This window comes from Zerene cesonia, chromosome 26, assembly GCF_012273895.1.
Source record: "Zerene cesonia ecotype Mississippi chromosome 26, Zerene_cesonia_1.1, whole genome shotgun sequence".
NCBI lineage: Eukaryota > Metazoa > Arthropoda > Insecta > Lepidoptera > Pieridae > Zerene > Zerene cesonia.
In genome coordinates, this window is record NC_052127.1 from 2887618 (window position 1) to 2914919 (window position 27302).

General features: G+C 32.7%; 1 protein-coding gene across 1 annotated transcript; it reads right to left on the bottom strand.

The window, feature by feature from the left end:
* Positions 1 to 27092, bottom strand: LOC119837115 (facilitated trehalose transporter Tret1-like). Its single transcript, XM_038362619.1, has 9 exons — positions 26828 to 27092; positions 13337 to 13455; positions 7231 to 7460; positions 4777 to 4893; positions 4190 to 4396; positions 3093 to 3225; positions 2305 to 2534; positions 1531 to 1725; positions 1 to 1050 (listed from the first exon to the last, which is right to left on the bottom strand). The coding sequence occupies exons 2-9, from the start codon at positions 13413 to 13415 to the stop codon at positions 775 to 777; spliced, it is 1467 nt and encodes a 488-aa protein (XP_038218547.1). The 5' UTR covers positions 13416 to 13455; positions 26828 to 27092; the 3' UTR covers positions 1 to 774.
* Between the last annotated feature and the right edge of the window lie 210 nt (positions 27093 to 27302).

A 27302-nucleotide genomic window follows, 5' to 3' on the forward strand; every position in this document is an offset into this window, starting at 1 on the left:
TCACAAACTTTCGCATTTATAATATTAGTAGGATATTTTTTTTAATTTATAAAATTTCTGTAAATTTAAATGTAAATGATTGTTATTTAGCTCATACAACTCATATACTCAATTAACAACCATAAATAAGTACATAAACATGAGTTTAGCTGCTAAATTGTTTTGTGAATTACAAACTATTTGATGTATCTTCAAGCAATTATAGCATTAATTATTAATATTTGTTATTCAATGGATATTCAACATTACTTTCAAATTTATTCGCTCATACCTCTATTATTATAACATAAATTTCGTCACATACATGAAAAATTATGGGTTCACAAGATTTTTAAATTAAGTATAATCATTAAGTATCTCTTTTTACCTTCAATAAATTTCAACAACAACATTGTATATTTTTATTGTTATGTGGATTAAATGTTTTTTTTCTTTATTTTCGAAAAGATTAAGGGGCGGCACTTATATCGATAATTTCTTTTGTTTCTCTTTGTATATAAACAAAAGATGCTATAATTTAAGTTCCATAATCATATATAACATTTTTTCTATATAACTAGGAATAAGGTGGAAATACTTTATGAAATAAGGACGTTTAATTGACAAATGTGGATAAAACTTTACGTCGAGTTTCATTAATGAGTGTTGTTAAAAATTACAAAGTGTATTGCAAAACCGCTTCCTTTTAACGAGTATTAAGACATATGTTTATTTTTAACTACATAAATACTGTCCACAGATAATAATCCGCGTTTAATTCGAGTGTCAATCCGCTTATAATCTACTAACTTCTTTGCCCTTTTCAATGTCTTTCCGCTTCACTTTCTTCCTCCCATCTTCTAGGATAGCGTATATCTCTTCTACGCTCCGGTCTTTAGTCTCTGGTACATAAAGAACGGTGTATAGTGTACCCAGAAAACAGATGACTGAGAAAAATATGAAGACCCAGTGGATTCCGAGCAATTTCAGCATTGGGTCGTAAGCTTTCGTTTGTAGGAAGTCACTCAGAGCGTCGACGCTGCTTACAATTGATGTCACCATGCCACGGTGCTGAAAAGGATATGGCTTCAATATGAATGGAAGTTTATAACGAAATATAGTGGGAAGTTTAGTTGAATTAAAAGTTAGCAAAGTAATTAGGTTAATTTATTATAGGTAGCTTTTCATTTATCTAGATTCTAGTTTCCATATCAAGAATTAGCCAAAGTAATATTAACAATCTAAATCTAGTCTACTGCAAAACTCGTTTCATGGGACCGAGAGTTTCCATTTTACAGAAAAAAGACGCAAAATTTGCAATCCAATGACCGCTTACAATATTAATTGTCAATATAAAAACAACAGATTAGGATTGATATTTCGTTATAGAAAAAGCAATAAGACCGCCTATTTAACATTACAAATGATTCTTTCTCTTCTTGTTTTCTTTTATCTTCATTTGTGAATCATCCTAATTAATATGTTGGATAAAGTATATTGTATTGTATTATGTTTTGTCTATCAACCTAAATAAACAAATGAAACACTCACTTGAAATGAGAACAGTTCAGATGTAATGACATATGGCACGGGCTGGTACCCCGCGGCGTCAGAGAAGATGCACAGACACATGGCGAGCACGGGCAGCCAGCCTGGCAGCCAGCCACCCAGTGACGTCACGTAGAACCACGCGCCCAGGCCGAGCATAGACAGGCCTGTCGCGAGCGATGTACCAGCTAGAAGCCACTGGAAAATGTTTTCACTGTTATTAATTACACCCCGAAGTTTCACCCGCATAAGTCTATATCCCGTAGGAACATCGGGATAAAAAATTGCGCATGTGTTATTCCAGTTGTCCAGCTATCTACGTACCAAATTTGATTGCAATCGGTTCAATAGTTTTTGCGTGAAAGAGTAACAAACATACATACATACGTCTGTACATACTTACAAACTTTCGGGTTTATAATATTAGTAGGATATTTGAGTGTGGGAGACGCGCTTAGCCTGCTAGGAGACTGTATGCTGCATAAGGAAGTAAAAGGAATCTAATATATAAAATACTAAGGCATAGATCTGAACTGAACTCGGAAATGAACTCTTATAAATCAAATTCCTTTAAGATTGTTATTTTAATCTTTAAAATTGCCAATAATCAGACCAAATATTATTATGTATGTGACATACGTTTTCGTTAAATTTTTTTGAATGTCAATTTATTAAAGGTTGTCCAACGTTACAGACAAAGGTATTCCATGATACTTTTATGATTAGTAGTATAACTCTCATGGATTTTTCGTTTTACTTAAAGAAACTTAGCCGCACCTTTCGCCCGGTCTTCTCTACAATACAGCTAGCAACAATGGATCCCAGCAACTGTATCACGCCGACCACAATCGTCTGTTTATTGGGGCTCAGTTTCAGACTAATGGACTGGGATGCCTGGTCGAAAATGGAGCCGGCGTACATCAGCACCACGAGGTACCCACACGTCTCCTGGGACAGCATGACGTTGAGGGAAATTCTGAACGCTTGGAATGTGTTCTTGTCTTTAACTGAAAGCAGAAGATGTGATAAGTAGGTGCATTTTGATACGATATAGTAAAAAATTTAAAAAAACTTAGAATTCGTATTAGTTAATATTTTGAGGTGGTGTTTCTGAACACAACTGGCATTATCAAGTAATTATTTTCATTAAATTTACAAAAATTTCATTATTTTCATAAGAATGTAATAAGAATATTGGATACCAATTGAAAAAACAGGCTTTCAAAGCACATCCAAATAAAAAGGAGAAAACAATTTTAATTATAAGCTGAAAACAATAATAAACGAAAAAAGCGTGAGGCGCCTTGTGCCGTATTTTTCGTATATCAAGCACCCCACGCGGTTTACCGTTTGGGAAATTGATCTTTTATATAAAAAAGTTTAATTGAGGAGAAAAATCTCAATCTAAATCTTTGAAGAGACTGTTGTGTGAGAAGTTTTCAATAGAATGATTCAAGGGGAAGATTTATAGAGGGGGTCACCAATAACATAGAATAGAAAGGGTTCTACTAATTCAGCGCGTGCGCTGCCACAGGCAAAGCCTAGTTAATTATATAAAAGCTCACATAAACTTTTCCATGAGGCCTTTTCCATAGATTGAGCATATTCCTCTTCCCTCTCCATCTGTTGGACTTCGTCTTCTAAATTCTTATCTTCTACAGAGGTATTGCGTAACCAGGCTAGAGCGACGCGGGCTTCCTAAAAAAATAACAAAATATAAGACCTCTATGGAAGAAGCAACATGTAGGAATAAACACCTACACCATTTATATTCCTTAATAAGTTTATTAAGCTTATACAAGCTTCAGAATGATATAATATACAGTCTATACGAGAGAGATATAATCGATTTTATAAGAATGAAAGAGCGCGACTTATTTAAGCCGGCTATAATTAACAGTTGAAATAGAATATTCTTGGTAGGCGCAGCTTAACATTTTGGTGGGGGTCACTTAAAATAAAAAAGTTAAGATCGGTAAATTAGATTTTATAAAACAATATACAATTTTATTACCTATATTGTATAACAAATCGAAGAATACAATGCATTGAGAAAAAAATTGCTTTTTTGTCTTGTACAGTTTAAGAAGATTTTTCAATTGGAGTATGATTTTGTTCTATGTTTTAGCATTTACCTACCTTCATATATACATAGTCGCATCATATCAATTACTATTATGGTAATTTATTTATTTGTTTCATCACTGACTGTGTCTGTATTTCATAAAGTCTTTATTGCAAAGGTTTTCTGCATGACATTGCAAATGAAACGGGTTTATCAATGTTGAATTAAAATTAAAGTCGTCATAGTCGTATCTTTCTTAGAAACATCTTGAGATTGTTTTATTATTTAAGAAATGTTTAGTGGTATTTCCGATTAAGAATTCCCAGGAAAAGATTTGTTTTATTTATATTATAAGGAAACAAAATCTTTTTTCTAAGCATTCATAACAGTAACTAAAACTGGGGACATTATGGCCAAAAATTAAAAAAGCACGCCTCACGTAATAAATGGACGCTCCAAAATTAGATTGTGAGATAAATATAATTTGTATGAGTTATATCGAACTGACATTAATAATGTATATACTCGTATAAGTCAAATTTTATTTACACAAACAAAGAGGGTAAAACTAACAAAACACAATATTTCACAACGCACCTTAACCTTCCCTTGTTTGACTAGAAAAACTGGAGTTTCTGGCATCGCAAGAAACACCAACAGATGCAGCACTGGTATAGCCGTACATATCCACATGACAGCTGCGAAAGACAGGACATCACCAGCCACGTAGACTACCAGGTAGCCAAGGTTCTGAACTAGGATGAACAGCGAACCTAGCGCGCCTCGGATTTTATCTGAGGCTATCTGGAAGTTTTATAAAAGTTTAGTTGAAGAGTCGTAGATAAATTTCTAATACTTTACTGTTAAAAAGGTCAGATTCTAAAATGGGACCAAACTCTTCTATCAAACACAAAAAGGATTAAGGCAATAAACAAAGAAAAAAATATGCATTACTAGCTGCGCCCCGCGGTTTTATTCGCGTAAGTCTGTATCCCGTAGGAATATCATGATAAAAAGTTATGCTTATGTGTTATTCCAGTTTTCCAGCTATCTACGTACCAATCATTCATTGCAATCGGTTCAGTAGTTTTTGCGCGAAAGAGTAACAAACATACCTACACACAAACTTTCGTATTTATAATATTAGTAGGACTCTAAGATTATATATAGTCCAAATAAGTTACCTCCTTCAGGTATAATGGTGTGACGACATAACAGCCTGCGCACGCGAGCCCTGCCACCGCCCGTGACGCGATCAGAGCCCACGGGCGAAGCGAGAACAGAGTGATACTCCAACTTATCTGAAAACAAAGATATTATATAGAAAGATATACAATGTTTATACTGAAAGGGATACAAATATCGTACCGTATAAGTACTAATTAAAGGTGTACAGTAATTTTAAACTAAGACAGAGATGGATAATGTGGAATGTTTAAGATAAAAAGAGAGAACTACATCAAACTGCAACAATTACCTTAGATACGATATCTACCTCTTTTTATTCATAACTAGCGATCCACTCCAGCTTCGCCCGTGAAACATTTAAAGTCTATAAAATAATAGCCGAAGGTCTTCCTCAATAAACGGGCTTTCTAACACTGAAAGAATTTTTCAAATCGAACAAGTAGTTCCTGAGATTATTGCATTCAAACAAACAAAAAAAATATATCTTTAGCTCTATTGTATTAGTATAGATATATGTGTATATATATAGTCTGAAAATATACTATGAACAAAGAGATATCAAACAGATACAGGTGCGGATTAGGGCACATCCAATGTAGGTACATATATATACATTTTATAACACCAACGACTACGGACGAAGCGTGAACAGAATTATTCATGTAATGTACTGAAAACTATAAAGTAATCTATGGTTATACTAAAATTTATGAAAAAATTACAATACTAGCTTCTCACCCACGCCTTCGCGTGCGTGATTTCAATAAAATTATGCATAATAGTTGTGTCATAAATTATTAATTGTAAAAACGTTTCTATTTGATTGGAATAAAAGCAAACAATAGATATAGTTCTTATAATATTTTCCATTTATAATATTAAATAAGGTATAATCAATGACGGACCAAAAGAACTGTATTATAATTTTATCCACGTTTCTTGTTACGTGTTAATTATTTATATAATCAAATACACATTTAACAATAAATAAATTTACATTGAATTAAGCATATTATTCAAATCATTATTCATTATATAAATAACTAGCTGCGTCCCGCGGTTTCACCCGCGTAAGTCCGTATTCCGTAGGAGTAACAGGACAAAAAGTTGCCTATATGTTATTCCAGTTGTCCAGCTGTCTACGTACCAAATTTCATTGCAATCATTTCAATAGTTTTTGCGTGAAAGAGCAATAAACACACACACATCCTTACAAACTTTTGTCGATCTCTTAATGTATAATATTATTTAATTCTATATTAAATACTATGAATCTTCACAATTAAATAGATAGCATAACACGTATTTAGTCTAAGATAACATTCTCCGATTAAATGGAGAATGAAGTAGTTAAAACTGCTTCGTTTAATTGTGAGAAAATCGTGTTTTATAGAGTGCAAATGGGTTATCCAATGTATTTGTTTTATGGAACACCAATGTATCATTAAATTGGAAATCTTTAACACATTATGTACAATTATTAAAGTGTTGGCAAACTGTTATTTTAAAATTATATATTTTTACATAGATATATATCAATGGCTCTGGGTTAGAGACAAATGATGTTCGAATTTGTTTGTGTCTATGTTTATCTGTAATTTATAGAATAGGCATATTTTTGTCAATTAAACTGGGATATAATTGTACTTATAAGTATAAATTAAAGAATTAAAAAAATCCTCCCCTTTTTTGCAATTTCAAGCCTGCAGTGCTTTATATAACACACCTACTGCAATTTCATGTTTTCTTTACTATTTGAGGATGAAGTAGTGATAGATCGAGTGAAGCTTGAACTGAACATTTTAGATTTTTAATAAAAAAGAATATGTATCTAATAGTTTTGGCTTTATCACAGATAATATAACAGGCTTTAAAGTTTGTATTTGAGAATATGTACTAAGATAACTAACATAATGTATAAAAGAAGTTCAGCCTATCCCTGGAATCGATAATATATGGGTAAGTAGAAATATACCTTCCTTACTATTATTATGATATTTATGTAGGACATATATTATGTATTTCAAAATTATCGCGTATTCTCGATTTTTCTGCCTCAAGAAACCTTTATCGTATTACGTTACTTTGATAAAAATATAGTAAACAAATTAGCTTCGTAGTAAAGTTTTAAATTAGAGGTTAGGGGTTAGCAGTCTAAATAACATCATATAATGATAAATTGTGTACTTATGGGCATATAATTTATAAATAGAATAATAGAATACACATGATTTTTAACATTAATTATATTTGTTACCAACATTTAAATTATAACCAGAATTTCCGATAAGAGCTACTTTTTTACTTCTTAAATGCTTCTTAAGTATACTGTCCTCAGAAGCAGATCCTCAGTAATAATTTTCATTTCAAAGTTGCTATAGTTTTTTGCATTAAATAAAGTCGAATTAAAGTGTAAACCTGCATGTGAAACAGGAAAAATATCAACTTACCACTAGCATAAGAGAAGTCAGCATTGTCGTGGTCTTCCTGCCCCACCTGTCCGCCAAGTCTCCAACCAGAACTCCACAAAATATGGACGGGAAGAACGTAATGGATGCCATCCAGGAGATGGTCTCATCGCTGATGGGTTCCGGCGCCGGCCCGTCTATTGACTGGAGAATGGGCGTCATGGGCGACTGCCAGCCCATGAGCATACCGAAGTTTAGTACTGGGATCGTCACTGTAACAATTGTAAAAAGTTACGGATTGTTATATTTTAACGAAGCCCCTCATTTTGTCAGTTATTATTTTGCGGATTTCACAGTCAGTCGCTAGCTTAGTGATATTCCTAGTACAGTATTATGTTATCTGTAGTAATACCTAGTACAGTATTTTGTTGTCTTTGTTAATACGTTACGTTTATTAATTATATATGTCACTTAAAAGTATAATAAAACAGTCACTCATTGAAATACTTCCCTTTACCTATTAATCTATAGTTTTAAGTATGTATTGAACAATAAATTGCTGTGCATAGCCATTCAAATTTGTGAAAGTATTAAACGGTTTTGATATGGACATTTATGTGTAAGTTAAGTTTGAGTCTTCAAATGGAGTGTTTGAATAAACCTTGTTCGCAAAGGCCACTTGTAAGGAGTTATAACTAATTCCTGATTTTCCTAATAGGTTTTTTTTATGCTAGTTAAAATTGAAGAGAATGCAAACGAATGGCTGAATTTGGGCATACCACTCAAATAAACTTAATCCAAACAATAATCTAGCATAGATTCAAGATCGATCATTGACTTCCCTGGGGGATGAGTTATCACTCTGATCAATCAAGCAACTCGCTCAGCAATCTCTTATCAAATAAGAAAAAAATACAATCGAATTGAGAACCTTCTTTTTGGGAACGTCGGTTATAAATAATCAATTCGTGCATGTATATTTACAAATACATTTCTGGTTTAGCTGCAAACAAACAAATAAATGGAAAATCTGAACAGCGCAATGCAGATGGGTCGCCCCACGGTCACCTTTGAAGACCTTGAAATTTATTACAGATTTTATTACAAATTTTACAATAATTGTACTAGGTTTTCGTAGTCAAAGAAAATTATTACAGTCCCAGGACTTTTGATAATTGATAAGACTTCGGATTATCAATTATCTTCAAGTAAGCATGCTTTTAGAATCTCGCATGTGTAATTCCATTTTCATTTAATTTTTCCATTTAATTTCATAATGTGCACTGTTCTATCATTTTCATCATAAAAATTAATCGCCATATGTGTTGTTGACGGTAAAACACGAGAACAAATTTTAACGGTTTAGTTAAGTCACAAGGGAGGTTCTAAACATAACACGGTTGAAGCCGGGTCAAACCGTTAAGCATATTAAAAGATTAGTATAAACTATAAATAGATAGAGCCAGCACGATGAGACAACGATAAGAAAATAATTAAGATAAGATTTTATTAACGGCGAAGTATTTGACCTCAGCTGACCTTAGCCAACATTTTACTGTATCCGCTATCTCGAGATATAACGTAAAGCCCTGTACACATTGTTATTTCTGGCTTAAATTATGCCGAATTTGATGTACTTAAAAGGGTGTACGTATTTTTTTTATCAACTGACGTTTCCAAAAACGAAGGGTATAATTTAATTGGACTGGTTCTTTTTTTATTTGTTACTCTGTAACTCCATGGGTTTCCAAACAATAACGTGAGCCTTCTAAAAATATCCATAAGTAAAACAACAGAATCTGTCTGGTTGAAATATGTTATGAAAATAGATTATAGTCTAGGCAAACCTATAAATATAAACCTTATCTGTAAATGAAAACCTTATCTTGTCTTCTTATTACATGCTTTGAAATTGTTAAAACCCCATTGAATACAGTAACTACCAAGCAAAGTTTTAACCCTCTGTCTAACCATTACTCGTTGTTATCTGACACCTTATACATAGATCTTTAAAATGACACAGATTATATAGACCTCGTTCCCCCTTTTAACTTATTTTCTGTCCTAATTTGATTTCAGAAAGTTAAGTGATTTTTCCATTTAAAATCACAAAAATCAATGTATTGTGTGTAAAATCGTTCTTAGATGAAACCCGTTTGAAATGCAACTGCACAATGCATGCCTTACTCATATACCTGTTTTGCATTTCGACTTCAGGTCAAGCGCAGAGAAAGATGCGTTAAAGAGAGCAACGGCATTTTAATTATTATGTAAATAAATAAAATAAAAGGTCGTTTTTGCTTCAAATATTTTCACGTAACATACAATTTAAATTACATAATAATATGTCTCATAGAGAAGCAATAGGCTGCGTGACTCAAGGGTATTAGACAGCGTTGATTTTCAGACGTCCCTTATAATTATTAATATTATTCAAAAAGTAGTGTGGTTTCAAATAATTTAGATCTTTTTGAACGCTAATCAGTTCCAAACTAAGCGACATATGTGAAACAGTGCTAAAATATCCGATATATATGCAACTAGCTTCTACCCGCGGTTTCACCCGCGTAAGCCCGTATCACGTAGGAATATGGAGATAAAAAGTTGCCTATATGTTATTCCAGTTGTCCAGCTATCTACGTACAAAATTTCATTGCAATCCGTTCAGCAGTTTTTGCGTGAAAGAGCAACAAACAAACACATCCTTACAAACTTTCGCATTTATAGTATTAGTAGGATGTAGACGGATATCGTATATCTATGTGCCACCACAGATTATTAAATAGTTACTTGACGCCGCTAAAATTGCTTAAGCCGCAGTGTATTGTCATTCTACCCACATTGTATTGTATAATCTTGCTATGTAACAATCATACTGATGATTAGCCGTTTTGAGATCTTTCACACATGTGTATAAATTATAAATACGACTCAACATTTATTATTCGGATTGAATTTAAATGAAATTTGGCAGCTATGTAATATTTTTTTATCTTATAAAAATCAGATAAAAGCTTCTTGTATTAATAAAACATAATATTATGATGTTGTTATAATAATTTTATTCCTATGAGAATAATATCATAGACTTGAATGTGTTATATATGCTTATGATACATATCTAGTCCATGCCCTATAACACTTAGGGATCACGTACAAATCCAGCGGTGTTGATTTCGGTCCAATAGTTCCAGAGACTTTCGCGTTCAAACAAACAAAAAAGAAATCAGCTTTATATTATATGTATTGAATATAGATTTATTGATAAATGATAGAATTAATTAACGAATTGTGTAAATATTGAAAAGATTTACTTTTATATTTACTTACTTTTAATGTTATGTTCTGTTTTTCTTTTTATAAGCAATAAAGAATTTAATTTCAAAGATTATACCCCATGCCGAATTTAACTTTAAAGAAAAATTGGTATTTATGTCCTTGCTATAATTTACGAAAATTGGTTCAACGGTTTAGACATAAACACCTGACTAACGCCGACAAAAAACAAAATAAAATGCAGCCCATGGCACTTACAGATAAAGTGGCTTTCTAATAAATTATCTTTACAATCGATTCAGCAGATTGAGAGATTGTTCCCTTCAGCGTCAGAAGTTAACTAAAAAAGTTAGTTAAAAAGTGTCACCAAGTTTTTATCTTTATATTAATAATAAGTCGAGTAAATGTCCAATAATAATAAAACCCCTGCAAGCAGCGTTAATTACTGCAAATATTATAAAAGCAAACGCAATGTCTCTTCACGCTATTGCCATAGAATTAGTTTCAGCCCCCGAAAAGAACATAGGATATTTTGTATATCGGAATTCTATCTAGATTTATTAATTCTATCTATTCTATCTAGACTATCTTTTCCATATATCACATATTTTAGTATTAAACACATTTTCCCTTGTGCAAGGCTGGCAAGTCCGACATAAATGGAAAAAATACTTTGCGATAAGCAATTAAAACTTCTTCTTAGTAAAGCGTGAGCTCGTTATCTGTTGTTACTGTAGTTAATGTTTAATAAAGTTACATTTTCTTTTTGTGCTTAGCTCATACATAGTTCCGTTATGTACAGTGTCCGAGAACTTAACTGTCTGCTTCTCTCTCGCAGTGAAATATCTCATTCCTATTGAAGTTTCCTCTGTCGAAGCGGGCAAAGTCGAGAGCGGAAGGCTGTATATGAGTCTCCAAAGCAAAGCGATGCTGTGCAGTTTCTATCTATAGAATACTCGTTACAGGCTTTCACATGATGCCTAAAATAGTCCTACAGTCTAGATATTAGTCACTCATAAGCCATCTTACGATTTATATTTATTTATCATCTAAGAACGTGTTTTTAGTTCTAAAGATTTTATCCATTCTTTATGCAAAAAGGCAATAATATTATTATCAATTGTTACATATTATTAGTCACAGAAAATAGTTCTTATATAATTTTATTACAATAAATTCCATCATGTTCTGGTATTTGTTACGTAGTATTTGAGAATGATAAGTTATACAGTAGTTATTTATATTTTATTTTAATTGTTCAGTACGCATTGATTAGGTAAATGAAGAGAATTGTAGAAAATGTTAATAGCTGGAATATTTACACCTTCTTTACAAAACGTTCTGTATTGGACACTTGTCCCGGCTCGGCCCGGATATCAAGATTCCTGTTTTATCCCAAGGGAGCATGATAAAAAGTATCCTATCACCCAAGTCACCTCATGCTCTGTATACCAAATTTCATCAAAATCGGTTCAGTAGTTTCAGCGTGACTGACGGACAAACATACAAACAAACTTTCACATTCATAATATTAGTGTGAAATATGATAGTGACGACTTTCTTACAATCGCACCGAAAGTAGTAACCTATATATTAGTAGTAGTTTTTGAAGATTTACCTGATTGTTAAAGAGGGTCACAATTTGTTAAAAAAAAATCAACAGTAAATGAGAAATTTTGAAAGAATAGAAAAAAATTGATCACGAGGCGAGATATGATCAAATAAATCAACAGTAGTTAAGTAGTTAGTTGATAGATTAAGGAATGATTTTACACCCTCTTTGACATTAGCACAGATAACATAACACTCAACTAGACATTAATCTTCAAATTATTACTTAGATTTATATTTCCCACACCAAATACGAATTACCATTAAAATTTATTACCATCATATATTTATTACCATCAAAAACCATCTACGACCATCTACGAATGATATATTGATAACATAGTTACGTAAGTTTTAATCTGGTTAAAGAAATTCATCTTAAACGAACAATCGACCAGCGCTAAGTTTATTCAAAGAACGCAAAATAGGAAGTGCTGTATCGACAACATGGTCTTTGTTTATAAATATAAGGAAGCCACGCTAAAGGTTAGCTTGTTTTCATGTAATTTTGCGACTGTGGAAGGCTGATATAATCTATATTCAAATATTATAAACTAAACAGATTATATATGTTACAAAGTCACCAATTTTTCTGTTAAATGGCGGAAAATTGAACTAAAGATGTCAACGGCGTGTCCAATAAAGACGTTAAACTGTCATTAGTGACAAATGTTATGTTATTTGTTAAATATGCCTGAAGCTAAAATGATGCGTAATTATTGTTCTAAAGATTAAATATTGTTCTGAAAGTTACGCTGAAAGGACGGTAATGACTGACGACACTCTTCATTTTTGAGATGGTAGCAATGTAATATTTTACGCAAGAGATACACAATTTTATCTCTATAATCTTAAGGATTTTTTACCCGAATAACACCTAAAGCAAGTCAGCCGCTGAAGCTAGTGTTAGATCATGTCTAAATGTATGTTATATTCTCGTAATGTACAATCTATTCGCCCGTGACTTTACTCGTGTATACTTCCAATCTTTTACCATAAATATTTCACAAATACAAATAGGTATCTCTTCGTTCACCTTTTTCTTATTTAATTGGTAATAATTTGAATGACAAAGTTTAGTTATAAATTGATAGTTAAGTTGTTTTCATTTAATGTCACATTATGTATGTTATACCGAAAAAAAATCAACTCACTTCTGCAAAAGGTTTTCGGAAAGAGTATTTAAATTAATGCGTAATTTTGTTTTTGTCTAGTTCTGATTAATTGATTAGTTGTTCGATAGATTAAATTATAAACTTACCCATTAGAGCCATAAAGAATTGGTTGGCGATGCCGCCATGCTGAAATTTCGCAAGCCATCGCAGCGGGGACAGGGTCATAATAGCCTCTTTCTGTTGTTCTATTCAGTCATTGTTTGATCTGAAACAATTTAAATTTGGAACAATTTAATTTAATAATATATATTACTTGTATTCTTAGTTCCTATGAAAAAACTAATGATAATATATAAATAAAAATACCTATTTATAATTATTTTGAATAAAAACTTCAACGGCTTTGAAATTCTCAGAACTAAATCAAATTAAATGGCACCATACGTGAGGCACCAAGTTTCATCAAAAATCAGTTTTCCTAATAAAAAGTAAAGAGGTTTCAAACACAAAAAAATACAGTCGAATTAAGAAGAGAAGGTCCTTACCGCCTCTTCTTGAAGTCGGTTACAAAGGAATTGATTTGTCTCAGTTTTTCATAAAACAAATTACGCTCATAGTTTTTATTGTGGCTGAATTTATTGGAGAATTACATATATAGGTACCTCAAGATTACCTGCCTATTAAATACTTCATTGAAAAGTGTTTCATTTAGGACTTAACAATATTTATTTAATGTATTGCCTGTATGTAATAGCTTTATATAGTATCAGTATATAAGCGTATAATCTATGGTAGTAGGAATATAATCTATGACGGCAGATCGAACTTTCGTAAATATCTGTAAGATACGACTTAAAAAAAGGCCAAATAGGAATAAGAAATTAAAGCAGTTTCATCCACATACATCACTAGCATATCTAACTATTTCTAAGTAGGTTCACGTAGGTAAATAATTGTCTCGTGTTCCGTATTACGCAGGTGAACATTAAGAAATTATTTTAAATGGCATTATTATGCACTTAGCTTAACTATTCATTGTTGTTAATTATTCTAAATTTTGTGTTATTATAAAAAATCTAACTATAATAAATCGACGGGCAATTACAATTACAGTGATATGATTACTTGGCAATTACAGTGATAAACTAAGCTTATTATGTAGTTAGTGAGCAACTCAAAAGACTAATAAAAAAAAGAGAGTATGATTATACTACTGGATTATGGCCTGAATTCTCATAGGAGGCCTGTATCCCAGCAGTGGGAACATGTATGGGCTGATGATGATGATGATGATGATTATTGTTATACTAGTACTTACTCATTACGTATTATAGAACTCGGGGATTACGTACACATCCAACGGTGGACACTATTGAATTAGGTCCAGTACCTGAGATTTGCGCGTTCAAACATTTGGTTTTTTTTCAAACACAAGTTTGATTTTATTAACCGAACTTGATAATTTAATGTATTATTATTCAATAATAGATTAAGCGATTGTAATTCGTAGATTTATTAATTCGAAATTTGAAAAATTAAATAACATATATCTAGGTAAATAGCCGCAACAAGATAAATGAAAGATTTTTTATTGCTTAAGTTATTTTTGAGTCTAATCGTAACAAACATACAGACAATTCATACATCTTTATAATACCAGTTTGATATTAAGTTATTTAGAACTAAGGTAATAAGATTACTATTAGTCATAAGACCATTGGCAGTTTCTAACTAAAACCAGTTCACCATTGCATTATTATCATATGAAGGCCGCAAAGAGTACGGGCTCGAGCGAAATAGTATTTATTTATCTGTGGCATTATGTTATCTATGGTACAGGGGTTGGATGCCTTATTTAATTACTAGCTGCGCCCCGCGGTTTCACCCGCGAAAGTCCGTATCCCTTAGGAATATCGGAATAAAAAGTTGCCTATATGTTATTCCAGTTGTCCAGCTGTCTACGTACCAAATTTCATTGCAATCAATTGAGAAGTTTTTGCGTGAAAGAGCAACAAACACACACACATCCTTACAAACTTTCGCATTTATAATATACGTAATAGTATAGATACTAGTAGAAAATCTTTCACTGGAATTTAATGCTTCGAAAGTATGCATTTAATTGCTTTTTTATAATATGGACGTATAAAGATTTGAAACTCCAATTCCATTTTTTTAGTGTCAAGATATTCAATGAAGGCGATAACTAGCTTATAAACACGATATTCCTTATGTTCTTTTTTTCCCTCATCTAATGGTAACCTTCTTATGATGCCTTTATTCCTATGTCTCATGACCTTCTACAATATGAGTTTGTCCGTACTAATTTTATGAAGAGGAAAGATTTGTATGTAAATATGTTTGTTATATTTCGGCACAAAACTACTGAACCGATTTCAAAAATTCTTCCACGATGACTAAGCTGCAAATGCACTGAGTGACATAGCCTATATACTTATTGGACGAAGCCGAGGCGAACAGTGTGTATTTTAAAATAAGGTAATTGACAGTCTTAATTACACAAATTGCAATTTGTAGTCAAAAGAAAATAAAATTATTTTCTAGCATATATTAATTATTAGCTGCGACCCGCGGTTACATCCGCGTACGTCCGTATCCCGTAGATATATCGGGATAAAAAGTTCCCCATATCTTATTCCACTTGTTCAGCTATCTACGTACCAAATTTCATCGCAATCGTTTCAGTAGTTTATGCGTGAAAGAGCACCAAACACACACACACACATCCTTACAAACTTTCGCATTTATAATATTAGTAGGATTAAAATAACTAGTTACTTTAAATTTCGTATTAGAAACATAAAGAATACACAAATAATAAATTCACTAAGAAGAAACCGTAGAGACTAACAAAAATTGAATTATCCCTAATCCATTCATTTAAATTACCACTTTAGATCGAAACAAAATTCGTGTACACTTCTCTCCTCATTATAATAATTATAATTCCGATCATTGAATACAATTGATGGGTGGAAGCTACCGACGCCATGTTTGGTAACGATTGCGTCAATAATTTGTAGCCAAAGATTTAAATTTGGCTTCACGTTGCGGACCCAATTTCAAACATCATACATTTGCTTATGCTTATACTAGCTGCTCCCCGCGGTTTCATCCGCGTAAGTCCGTATCCCGTAGGAATATTGGAATAAAAAGTTGCCTATATGTTATTCCAGTTGTCCAGCTATCTACGTACCAAATTTCATTGCAATCGGTTCTGTAGATTTTGTGTGAAAGAGCAACAAACACACACACATCCTCACAAACTTTCGCAATTATAATATTACATAGGATTTTCTGCTAAATACGCGAATTTGATTGAGGTATAATAAGTTTTAACAGAAGATTGGTGTTCATGTAAAGTATTGAAGGTAAAAAAAGGGTTCACGGTGGAAAGAAGATAAAAATATTGTGTAAATTAATTCGATAAATTGTCCGTAATATTGAGTTTCACTTTCATAAGTCGTTTATTTAGGCCTGGTTTTGTGATAGATCTTTGTAAGTATAAATGAATGTATGTTCATTTTGGAAGGTAGAAAAGCTTTCTTTCTATGTATGATATGTCCATGTTATCAAATCACGGTTACTTCTATGAATGATCTATATTATCTCATATAAAGTATTATGGATAAATTGCTTCAATCATCGCGACTATCACAGACATTCCGTAATTAATTGCACAGTGATAATACTAGTTTTCTCAATAATAACTGGAGTTAAGACTGAAGCCGACTGCATCGCACCGGAATCATTTGATGCGGAAATTAAATGACAATTTGTTTGTTTGTACGCAACTCGATGTCTCTAGTTCAAGGTTACACGGCTATCAATAGGAAATGTATGTTCTTTGGAGGTTTCTCAGTAGATTCTTAATGTTAGGATCGCTTTGAGGAAAGCCTCTAAATATTGTAAGAATATGTATCATATATACTGGGTAATTCATTGCAGATAGTTAAATGCAATCCTCTTAGTTTCACGCTGCTGCGTGTTTTAAATGCTTTTAATAGGTTCAACGGTGTGTAACCGACTCATATATACTTGATTTTAATCCACTTTAAAGGGACAGATTTAATAAAAACTTTGTACGCTCATCAAGGACTGGAGACAGTAGAATAATTTTATGAGCTTATCTTATTATCCTGATTTGTATCATCAATTTTGTACAAGAGCAAGTTATAATGTAGTTGATTCTTACATTTTATAACTATATTTATTGGTTTTAATAGAATGAATGATTGAATTCCTTTAAACAATTATTGTATTCTTGAAGATCTTCTTAGAATATATATACTCTTCGAAGAAGGGGCATTTTAATGCAAATCGTGAAAATTGTTTTCGGAAGCGTTTCTAATTTAATAATTCGTTCTACTACGAAGCTGAATGACTACCATTACCTGGATAGAATCTTATCTTTACTTAGAATATTTTGACATTGGAATTTGGAACAAAGCCACTTGAAATAGATAGAATAGTAAGTGTTGTGTCAAGTGCTGTGGGATAATTTGAGAGACACTTGACACTGAATGATATGGCCAGTATGAATTATATAATTCACAAGTCGACGTCGGTCGCCTGAAGGTCGGGCACAACGGATCCCGAAGGGAGATCACGAAATATATTAAATTGGTAATAATTAGATTTATTTCAATTAATGTCAAAATTATTGTTGCTTTGCCAGTCTATGATTTTGTCAATAGTAAAATTAATGTCAATGATATGGTCATTCAATGAGTTGGTTTTTTTGTCACAATTACAAAGGGCAGCAATGTAAGCCCATGGAGGTCATATTTAAGGGGACTTTTAAAGCCTTAAGACGTAAGAAGTCCTGTCCTACTATATTCTATCCTACTAATCCTACTAATTATAAATGCGAAAGTTTGTAAGGATGTGTGTGCGTTTGTTGCTCTTTCACGCAAAACTGCTGAACCGATTGCAATGAACTGTGGTACGTAGACAGCTGGACAACTAGAATAACATATGGGCAACTTTTTATCCCGATATTCCTATGGGATACGGACTTACGCGGGTGAAACCGCGTGGCGCAGCTATTACTGTTATAGAAGAAAGAAAGAAGAAAGAACGTCCCACGTATAACATCCAAAGAAAGTAATGCTAAAAGTAAGGAAAGAAGCTGGTGCCTCTCGACACAGGCGAGTTCTTTGAACACAGCCAAGAATGGGTGCCTTTTCGAATGTGATACCCGCTTTTGAGGGGAAAGGGGCAAGGAAAGGATTAACTAGAAAAAGGAAAAGGATTAGGAAATACACACAACGCAGGCTAAGATTGGCAATAAGCATATCCTTTTATTTGGCCAACCCGCACTTGGCCAGCGTGGTGGATTATGGCCTGAACCCTCATAAGAGGCCTGTGTCCCAGCAGTTATATGTTGCAGTCCCTATGTTCCCAACATATATGGGCTGGTGATGATGATGATGATAACCTTTTATAACAGAAAAAAATTCTAGTCGCATATCAAATATTTTTGTAATTCAGTTGTATTAAGGAAATTTTAGTGTAACTATTGTATAACTCCTTTATAATTAGTATGTATGTGTTGTTATCAGTAATTTTTATTCACCCTAACAAAGATTCTATTGTTATAACTAATTTGTGTATAATGACGTCAATATCCCCGATCACGATAATCTTAATAAAATGGAATTTGAATAAATCGATTAAGTAAGAATTTAAAATAAATCACAATTATGATACGAATTATGCGAAATATTCCGCTGACTTCTGTATGTTACTAAATTTACTAGTACAGTATTATTTTATCCACACTAGAGATATATTTTACTCCAATGCTTCATAAAAAGGATCGGGCTCGGTTTAGATATGCCTACCTCTCTAGGTTAATGTATTTTAGTTTCAATTGTATTCGTTGCGAAGCTGACATGATATATATAAAATATTAATAATTGACATCTAACAAAAATCAAAATATGATTTCAATCGATATTTCAAGATAACAATTTTGGACGTGGAAGTTTTTATTTTTAAATTATTTTTTCCTTATTCTAAAACACACATATAGCCTATTGTGATTTTCATAACGTTTTTGATATAATAACTCAGACTACACAATCTATACTAATATGATAAAAAGGATGTTTTTTTTTTGTTTGTTTGTACCCTAAAAACTCCGAAACTATTAATTGTCCAATTTTGAAATTTGTTTCACCAAAAGAAAGCTACATTATTCCCGAATGGTATAGGATACTCTTTACCCCGAAAATGTACCACGGGCGAAGCCGGGGCGAACAGCTAGTTGATAATAAAAAAATAGCTATCTGTAATACAATACCAGTTTTAAATCATCGTAAAAATCGGTTTATTTTCATTTTAAAACTTTAAAAATAGGAAAGGAATGTATCAAGATGATGATAGATAGTGTCTCTTCTAAAAGATAATCTCGTCAAAAATATTATCAATGCTAATATTTAAAATTGTAATGATGGGTTTACACGCTCGTTAGACGTCAGCGGACGGCGGACACGCGTGTGAATTAACGTGCTTAGCTCTTTTATGTGCTTATGAGTTATGACGCATTCATAATCTTGTCATTTGGGAAACCTTTTACTTTAAGGATCGCAGCTGAAGCTTTTGGACATAAAAATCGTGGTTGGTTTTCAACTGACTTCAATAAAAGGAAGAACGATTCGAGAGTAATGTTTTGGCTTTGTTAACTCAGAACTTTCGACTGGATAAACTGACTGATGATATTTTTTGATTTGAAAGCTGGTGCATTCTGTGTTCCATTTAAATTTGTTTTTTTTTTATCTGACATGTTCCAAATATATTTAATATAGCCGATCCCAATTTTAATTCGAAGCACATCACATTCTCCCTCATAGGAGGCCTGTGTCCCAGCAGTGGGAACATATATGGGCTGATGATTGAACATCACATTCTTAAAATGTAAATCATTCCTAAATGAAAGATTCACACCGTAACCTTGATATTTCGAGACATTCAGCAAACGTGTGGACATTTCATTACGTTAATAAATTAAAGTTTACTTTAATAGCAAGTTAGAGTGATTCATTTAACGTGTTGTCATGGCTACATTCATAATACAATGTTGACAAGATCGCTAATGAATAGAATAAATACAAACAGCAGATACGGAGTTATACTTCGGATCTTTTCTTAGAAACCGCCTTTACCATTTTTTTTATGTTATATAATACTAGCTGTTGCCCGCGACTTCGTAAGCGTTTATTCGGAGAAGTTTAATAGATGTTATTATACGTATAAACCTTCCTCTTGAATTATTCTATTTATTAAAAAAAACTCCAATAAAATCCGTTGGGTAGTTTTAAAGATTTAAGCATACACAGGGACATAGGGACAGAGAAAGCGACTTTGTTTTATACTATGTAGTGATGATAATAAATCACACTAATATTATAAATGTGAAAGTTTGTTTGTATGTTTGTCCGTTAATCACGTTGAAACTACAGAACGGATTTTGGATTAATTTGGTATACAGACAGGGTATAAGATGACTTGGGTGATAGGATACTTTATATCCCGATTAAACGCTTCCTTGGGATAAAACAGGAATCTTGATATCCGGGCGGAGCCGCGACGAGTGTCTTATTGCCTAATTGCTACACAGAAAAATCTTCCAGGTAACCTCGCAGGAAAGGAAACGTCAGAAGTTTAGTTTGCACTATCGCGGATACGTATAACATTTTATTCTTATTAGGTTTACATTTTTTGCGAGGTCATGAATGTTATTAAGGTATCAAACGAAATAACGTGAGTCTCGCAATACAACGGGTTTTACGATTTATTTTACAATCCGGAACAAGCATGTTATATGAGATTGTATCTTGATTTTATTTTGCGAATGCGTATACCAAAAAACCTGATTGGCAGATACGTTTATTCAAATATTCAATTCATCTTGGTTAGAAGCTATGTATGTATATACATATAAAGTACGCAAAATGATACAAAAAATTATGTACAATAATTTAATTATTAGTTTTATAGCATTGAAATGCTTTATAAATGAGAAATTTGTAAAGAAAAGAAAAATTATTACGAGGCGCGATTCGAAATTATTGTACAAAGACGCGGGTTCGAACTTTGCGATTCTTTTTCTGTTCTTTAAGAATTTCTTAAAAATATCTTCTTTGAAAAACTAAAAACGCTATTTTATAATGGAATCAACTAAATTTACAACACTGTCATGCAGTGTATTACATCCTAATGAGTATAATAACTGCCAAAATTATTATATTGTCACCAATCCTTGAGTGTACAAAGTTTTAATTCAATCTGTTTAAAGTATATCAACAGTGAGTATAAAAGAGTTGCGTACTAACATGAAACTAATATAAGTTTGTTAATTAAATATAAAAAAAACCATTGAAGACTTTCACTAATTCTCGTGTCACATTTTTCGTTACCATACTCCTCCGAAACGGCTTGACCGATTTTGATGAAATTTTTTGTGCTTATGCGGTATCTATGAGAATCGGCCAACATCTAATTTTCATACCCCTAAACGATAAGTGTAAGGCAGAACAGCGTTTGCCGGGTGCAGCTAGTACTATATATTAATAACAATACATTTTATAGGAATATTAGTAATTATTATGAAAAGCATGGATTACTGAGTGACAGACACGAATAATGATGTATCAAATTAAACGTCTTAAAGATCGATAACGATACTAACCTCTAGAAATTAAAAACTTAAACGGATTTTAAACGCGATTTACTCATTACAGTATTAACCCGACGTTTCGAACACTATACAGCGAGCGTGGTCATGCGGAGACTCCAACACAAGAAGATACTAACCTCGTTCATATATTTACAGTTAGATAGTTTCTGATATATTAACTATAACTATTCAGTGACAAAAAACTTGAAAAATGACGAAACCATCATGAGTTAGCTATTTTTTATTAGTTTATTCGGGTAATGAGCGTGAAACGAAATCAGCTTTATTATTCCATTTTTTTATATCTCGACTCGAAAACAGCATATTACTTTTTGGTGTTTAGGTATGTTTTAGTGATTGTTTTTTATTTAGGGAGAAGTTGGTAATCATTATTACAGTATTATATTATCTGTAATAGTACTATATAGTACGCATTAGGCAAGTAACGTACATCTATGTCTTGCCAAACCGCGACTGTTTCTAGTACCCAAATGGGGACTTTCATCAACGACGTCTTTCTTCGACTTCGCTGTGCGTCAGTCTGTCGGTCCGTCTGTCTCCAGGCTGTATCTCATAAACGATGAATGACACAGTTGCGAATTTAATATGTAGTGTTTTTTATTTATTTATTTATCCAAATCACATGCCATTACAGGTTACAACCCAATGCGACAGCGACTTACAACGAAAAAAAAAAATTACAACTAAACCTAACTAATTACCTAACTAATAATGATTATAATATATATCAAAACCCTTGCAACATCACTCAATGGACAACAGAAGATTCCGTTGCCGCTATAACAACACAATAAAAATCGAGGTAAAGCAACGGTCGGCGCGGTCGTAAATTGGAGGGGAGATTGCTTTTTTTTTGCAATTACTCTTTAGTTTATTTCATCTAGTATATATTATGTTATCTGTGTCTGTACGAAACTTTTATTGTCGCTTATCTGACTCGCACTTAACCGATTTTTTAACCGCGTTTTGCGTTCACGTGTCGTCCACTGTACCAAGGAGGCGGAATGCTTGATTAATAAGAGACCTACAAAGCAGTGAAAGTAAGTCCTTATAATGTAGCAACGTAACACGATGGGGTTTTACCTACATTATTACGGAAAGATTTATTTTACAACTCTCAGTTTGCAGTTCGTTTACAGGAAGTATTGAAATTTATAATTTATTTTAGTGTTATTTTATTTATTTCTTTATGAGATACTAGCTTTCCGCCCGCGGCTCCGCCTGCGTGGAATTCGGTTATATCGCTTTCATCTCCCTATTTCAACTCCTTCCATTTTTTTCGCGATAAAAATTATCCTATGTCCTTTCCCAAGTTCAGTTCTACCTTCATACCAAATTACAAAAAAATTGGTTCAGTGGTTTAGGCGTGAAAGCGTAACAGACAGACAGACAGACAGAGTTACTTTCGCATTTATAATATTAGTAGGGATAGTAGGGATTGTGGTTTGTGAGATGACTTTTGTTGATAAATAAATCATTAGTATATTGGAGACTGAAATAAATCTATACTAATATAATAAAGCTAAAGTTTGTTTGTTTGTTTGAACGCACTAATCTCAGGAACTACTGGTCCGATTTGAAAAATTGTTTCAGTGTTAGATAGTCCATTTATTGAGGAAGGCTAAATGTTATGTACAACGGGTGACGCCGGGGCGGACTGCTAGTAAGTAATATAATGAATACCGATTGAGAAGCGCATTCATATATTTATTTATATTTTTGAAAATGTTTCTTCGAACGATTTATTACGTATTTAGCATATACCGTATCATCTAAGAAACTATTGGATCGATTAAAAAAAATCTCTTCTCCTTTGAATATGTACGTGATTCCAGAATGAGTGAGAGGGGTTCGAGACGGGCGTGCAGGAAATAAATTGATTTTTCAATTTACCTGCGCATGTGGATAACATCACCACTGCTCGAAACGGTGAAGGAAAACATCGCAGGGAAACCGGCATGTCCAAGAATCAAACAGTCCGACGACGTGTGACATCCGCCAACTTGCACTTGGCCAGCGTGGTGGATTATGGTTTGAACCCTTATAGGAGGCCTGTGTCCCAGCAGTGGGAACATATATGGGCTGATGATGATACAAAGTTTAATAAACAACATAAACACGGGATGTGAATCCATACGATAGTTATACTGTAATTACATATACCTATATTGTATTTATAGTCCATAGCTTTTATTATGGGTACAGACAATTATATATCCACATTACTGGTAGTCTAGAGTCAGTTATTTCAAGGTAAAATATCGAAAGGAAACTGATTTAAGTCGTTTTTAAGTGCAATAAGTAACACATTGAACTCGGCATGCCGTGTGATATAAGTGAACGTTACTTATCCTGGATTTAGCCATTTATTTTTATAATTCAGATCTACCAGTCGCTTCTTAAAAAGGTTATATATAAATAGATAGATATTAGATTATAAATATTCCATTAATAAACTAGGAACAGACTTTTCAACTATCGAAGAAGACAGTGAGGTTCCTACGAAATCAATAAGACCTCATATTTTAGAGTGTTTATATAATTTCATTTTGCTTGTTATGGAGTTACAACACAAAAGTAATTATGCTACTTTCAATCAGTTTTTCTATACATAAGAAATTTTGTAATAATGAATAAATGGATGCTACTCTTAGGGAACGGTTGTTTAACTTCTAGATACGTTCTGTTTTTTTTTTAATCTTTTACTCACGTTTTAGCTAAAATATAAGATAATGCATGAAAATGTATGTTAAAAAGTGCTAAACGGCCTTAATGATATGTGATCCCTAAAGTTATTTAAAATTTAAAGGAACGTTAGATAAAATATAGCACCGATATATCATAGAGGCCATTATATCATAGTACTAACACCAGGTGCATAGAAACTCGATTTTATTAAATGATAAAATTATATAAATACTAGCTACGCCCCGCGGTTTCACCTGTGTAAGTCCGTATCCCGTAGGAATATAGGGATAAGAAGTTGCCTATATGTAATTCCAGTTGTCCAGCTGTCTACGTTCCAAATTTCATTGCAATCGGTTCACTAGTTTTAGCGTGAAAGAGCAACAAACATACACACATCCTTACAAACTTTCGCACTTATAATATTAGTAGGAAGTAGGTTAGAAGTATATAAATAATAGAATTAAGTATTTTTAACAAGGAAACCATTTCAATTGTGTAACTTGTCAAGGCATTGCGCTAACAGTTCACTAGAATTATATTATTCTATTATAAATATTTTACACGATAAAATAACACACATTATATATAATTGCAATTGTCAATGACATATGTAATAGTCATCGTTATTAAATAATTAATTATATTTGAGTGCAGTTTTTATATAATTTAAAGATTATATTTAGTCTATTATATCTACAAGTTTTGATAGTAATTATAAATTGCTCAGAGAAGTTTACAAGGGTATTGTAAAAAATCTACCTCCTAAAGTTTATGTCGCAACCGCTGAAGAGTTTTATAAATTTTTTTAGGTCATAGCGGGCAACTGAGCTGGTGGTTCGCCTGATGGTAAGCGATCACCACGGTCCATCAACATTCATAGAGGTGGAACATTGATTATTTGTGTGACATTGTATTTAACGTTAATTTTTGTACCCACAGGGTATTTTTTATGTCATAGATGGGAGTCGAGCATGCTTCTACACGAATTGGGCCAGCTCGCACCGGGGAAGTACCACACCCCACAGAAAACCGTCGTAAATAATAGCATACTATTGTGTTTCGTACGGTGAGTGGGGGAGCCGGAGGTCCATAACCTTTTGTTTACCCTTCCCAGTCCTTTATTCTTCTCATCAATTCTTTCTTAATCCCTTTCCAGTTTAAAGTCGGCAATGCATTTATAGATGCGTAAGGTCTGCAATCGACTTTACGCCTCACCAAATGTTCATGGGCGGTGGTAGCGCTTAACATCAGGCGTCACATCAGCTCCATTGTCGATTATGACATAAAAAATTTTGATCTCATCATTTAAACACAATCAGAGTCGCGAGTTCGACTATCACTTAATTGATTTATTTGTACGGTTCAAGTTTATACTACTCTAGACTTTTTAAGCGGTCTTTTAATGAAATTTATATGTAAGGAATAAACCAGGAACAATCCAATAAAAATAAACAACATAAAATGGGGTGAGTTGTTTTGTATATTTCTTTGTTTATGGCGCAGGTGGTGTCACAAAGAGGACCCGTTTCGACATCTGGGATACAACAATATGGTTTGTTTGTCCAAAATCCTTTATCTACACGAAATTTTTAGGGTTACCAACAAGGACATTGATATTAAATCTCTATACACTGCCATTAGGAATTCCTTTTGTATTAAATTAAACTTGAAAAAAAACTCCTTGGCGTTTCTCAAAATTAAATTATTTATAATAATAATGGTAATAGTTTATTTATTAATTAAAGACAGTAATTAATATTATTAGTGTGTCACACTTTAATTATCAGATTATTATAGTCTATTATCAGATTTTGTATTAATTCAACATTATTTATGTCTAATTGCTTTTGGCCTGATACAATTTTTGACGGAGCTTTTTTATTTAAGATGTTTCTTGATAACAAATATAAACCATTCTTTTTCTTTAACAATTATAAAGCCTGTTAGACCAGTTTTTATTGCGAAAGCGCAAAAAAGTAATTGTGTATCAAAATGGGTTCTCCCAGGAAATCTGTGGACGTGGCAGCCCTAGCTCATTGTTATTTGATATTTACTTGGCATTGTGATAATGTTTTACAATGAAAAAAAAAACCGTTTAAGCTGTATAATAAACCATGTTATTAATTAGCGGATATCTACCTTCTAAATGAGCATTTTAATTTTAAAATTTTTGTAGTTAATGAGGTTTTCAAAATATATATTAAAATATCTTAATTATACTTACATGAAGGTTGTATATCCTTAATTCCACTTTAACACATCAATATTTCACAACCCGGAATAATTTGACCCAAAGCTTTCTCTTTCTGATTTTGTTAGTAACGACCAGATTGAAAACAAACAAACAAACTGAAAATTTCTTGTGTATCTTGTATACATCTATTGGTAATATGATATTTTAGTTAAGATCGCGTGATTTATCGTAAAAAACATCGACAATGCGCACGCGCAGTTATAACGCGTTTATACACCCTTACGTCTTTTAACACACTGACACGAGATCCAGTAGGCCGAGTTATAAACTATCGAAGTGTAAACAATGTCGGATACAATCACCATTCGTAGTAAGAGTGGTTGACATTTTAGTAACGAAATTTTAGTTTTAACGCGGGTTGACGAACTTTACAGGTGCAATAACTTTACAGTAACCATAGGGTAAATACAAACTTTATTATTTTTAATATGAAGTTTGTTTATTA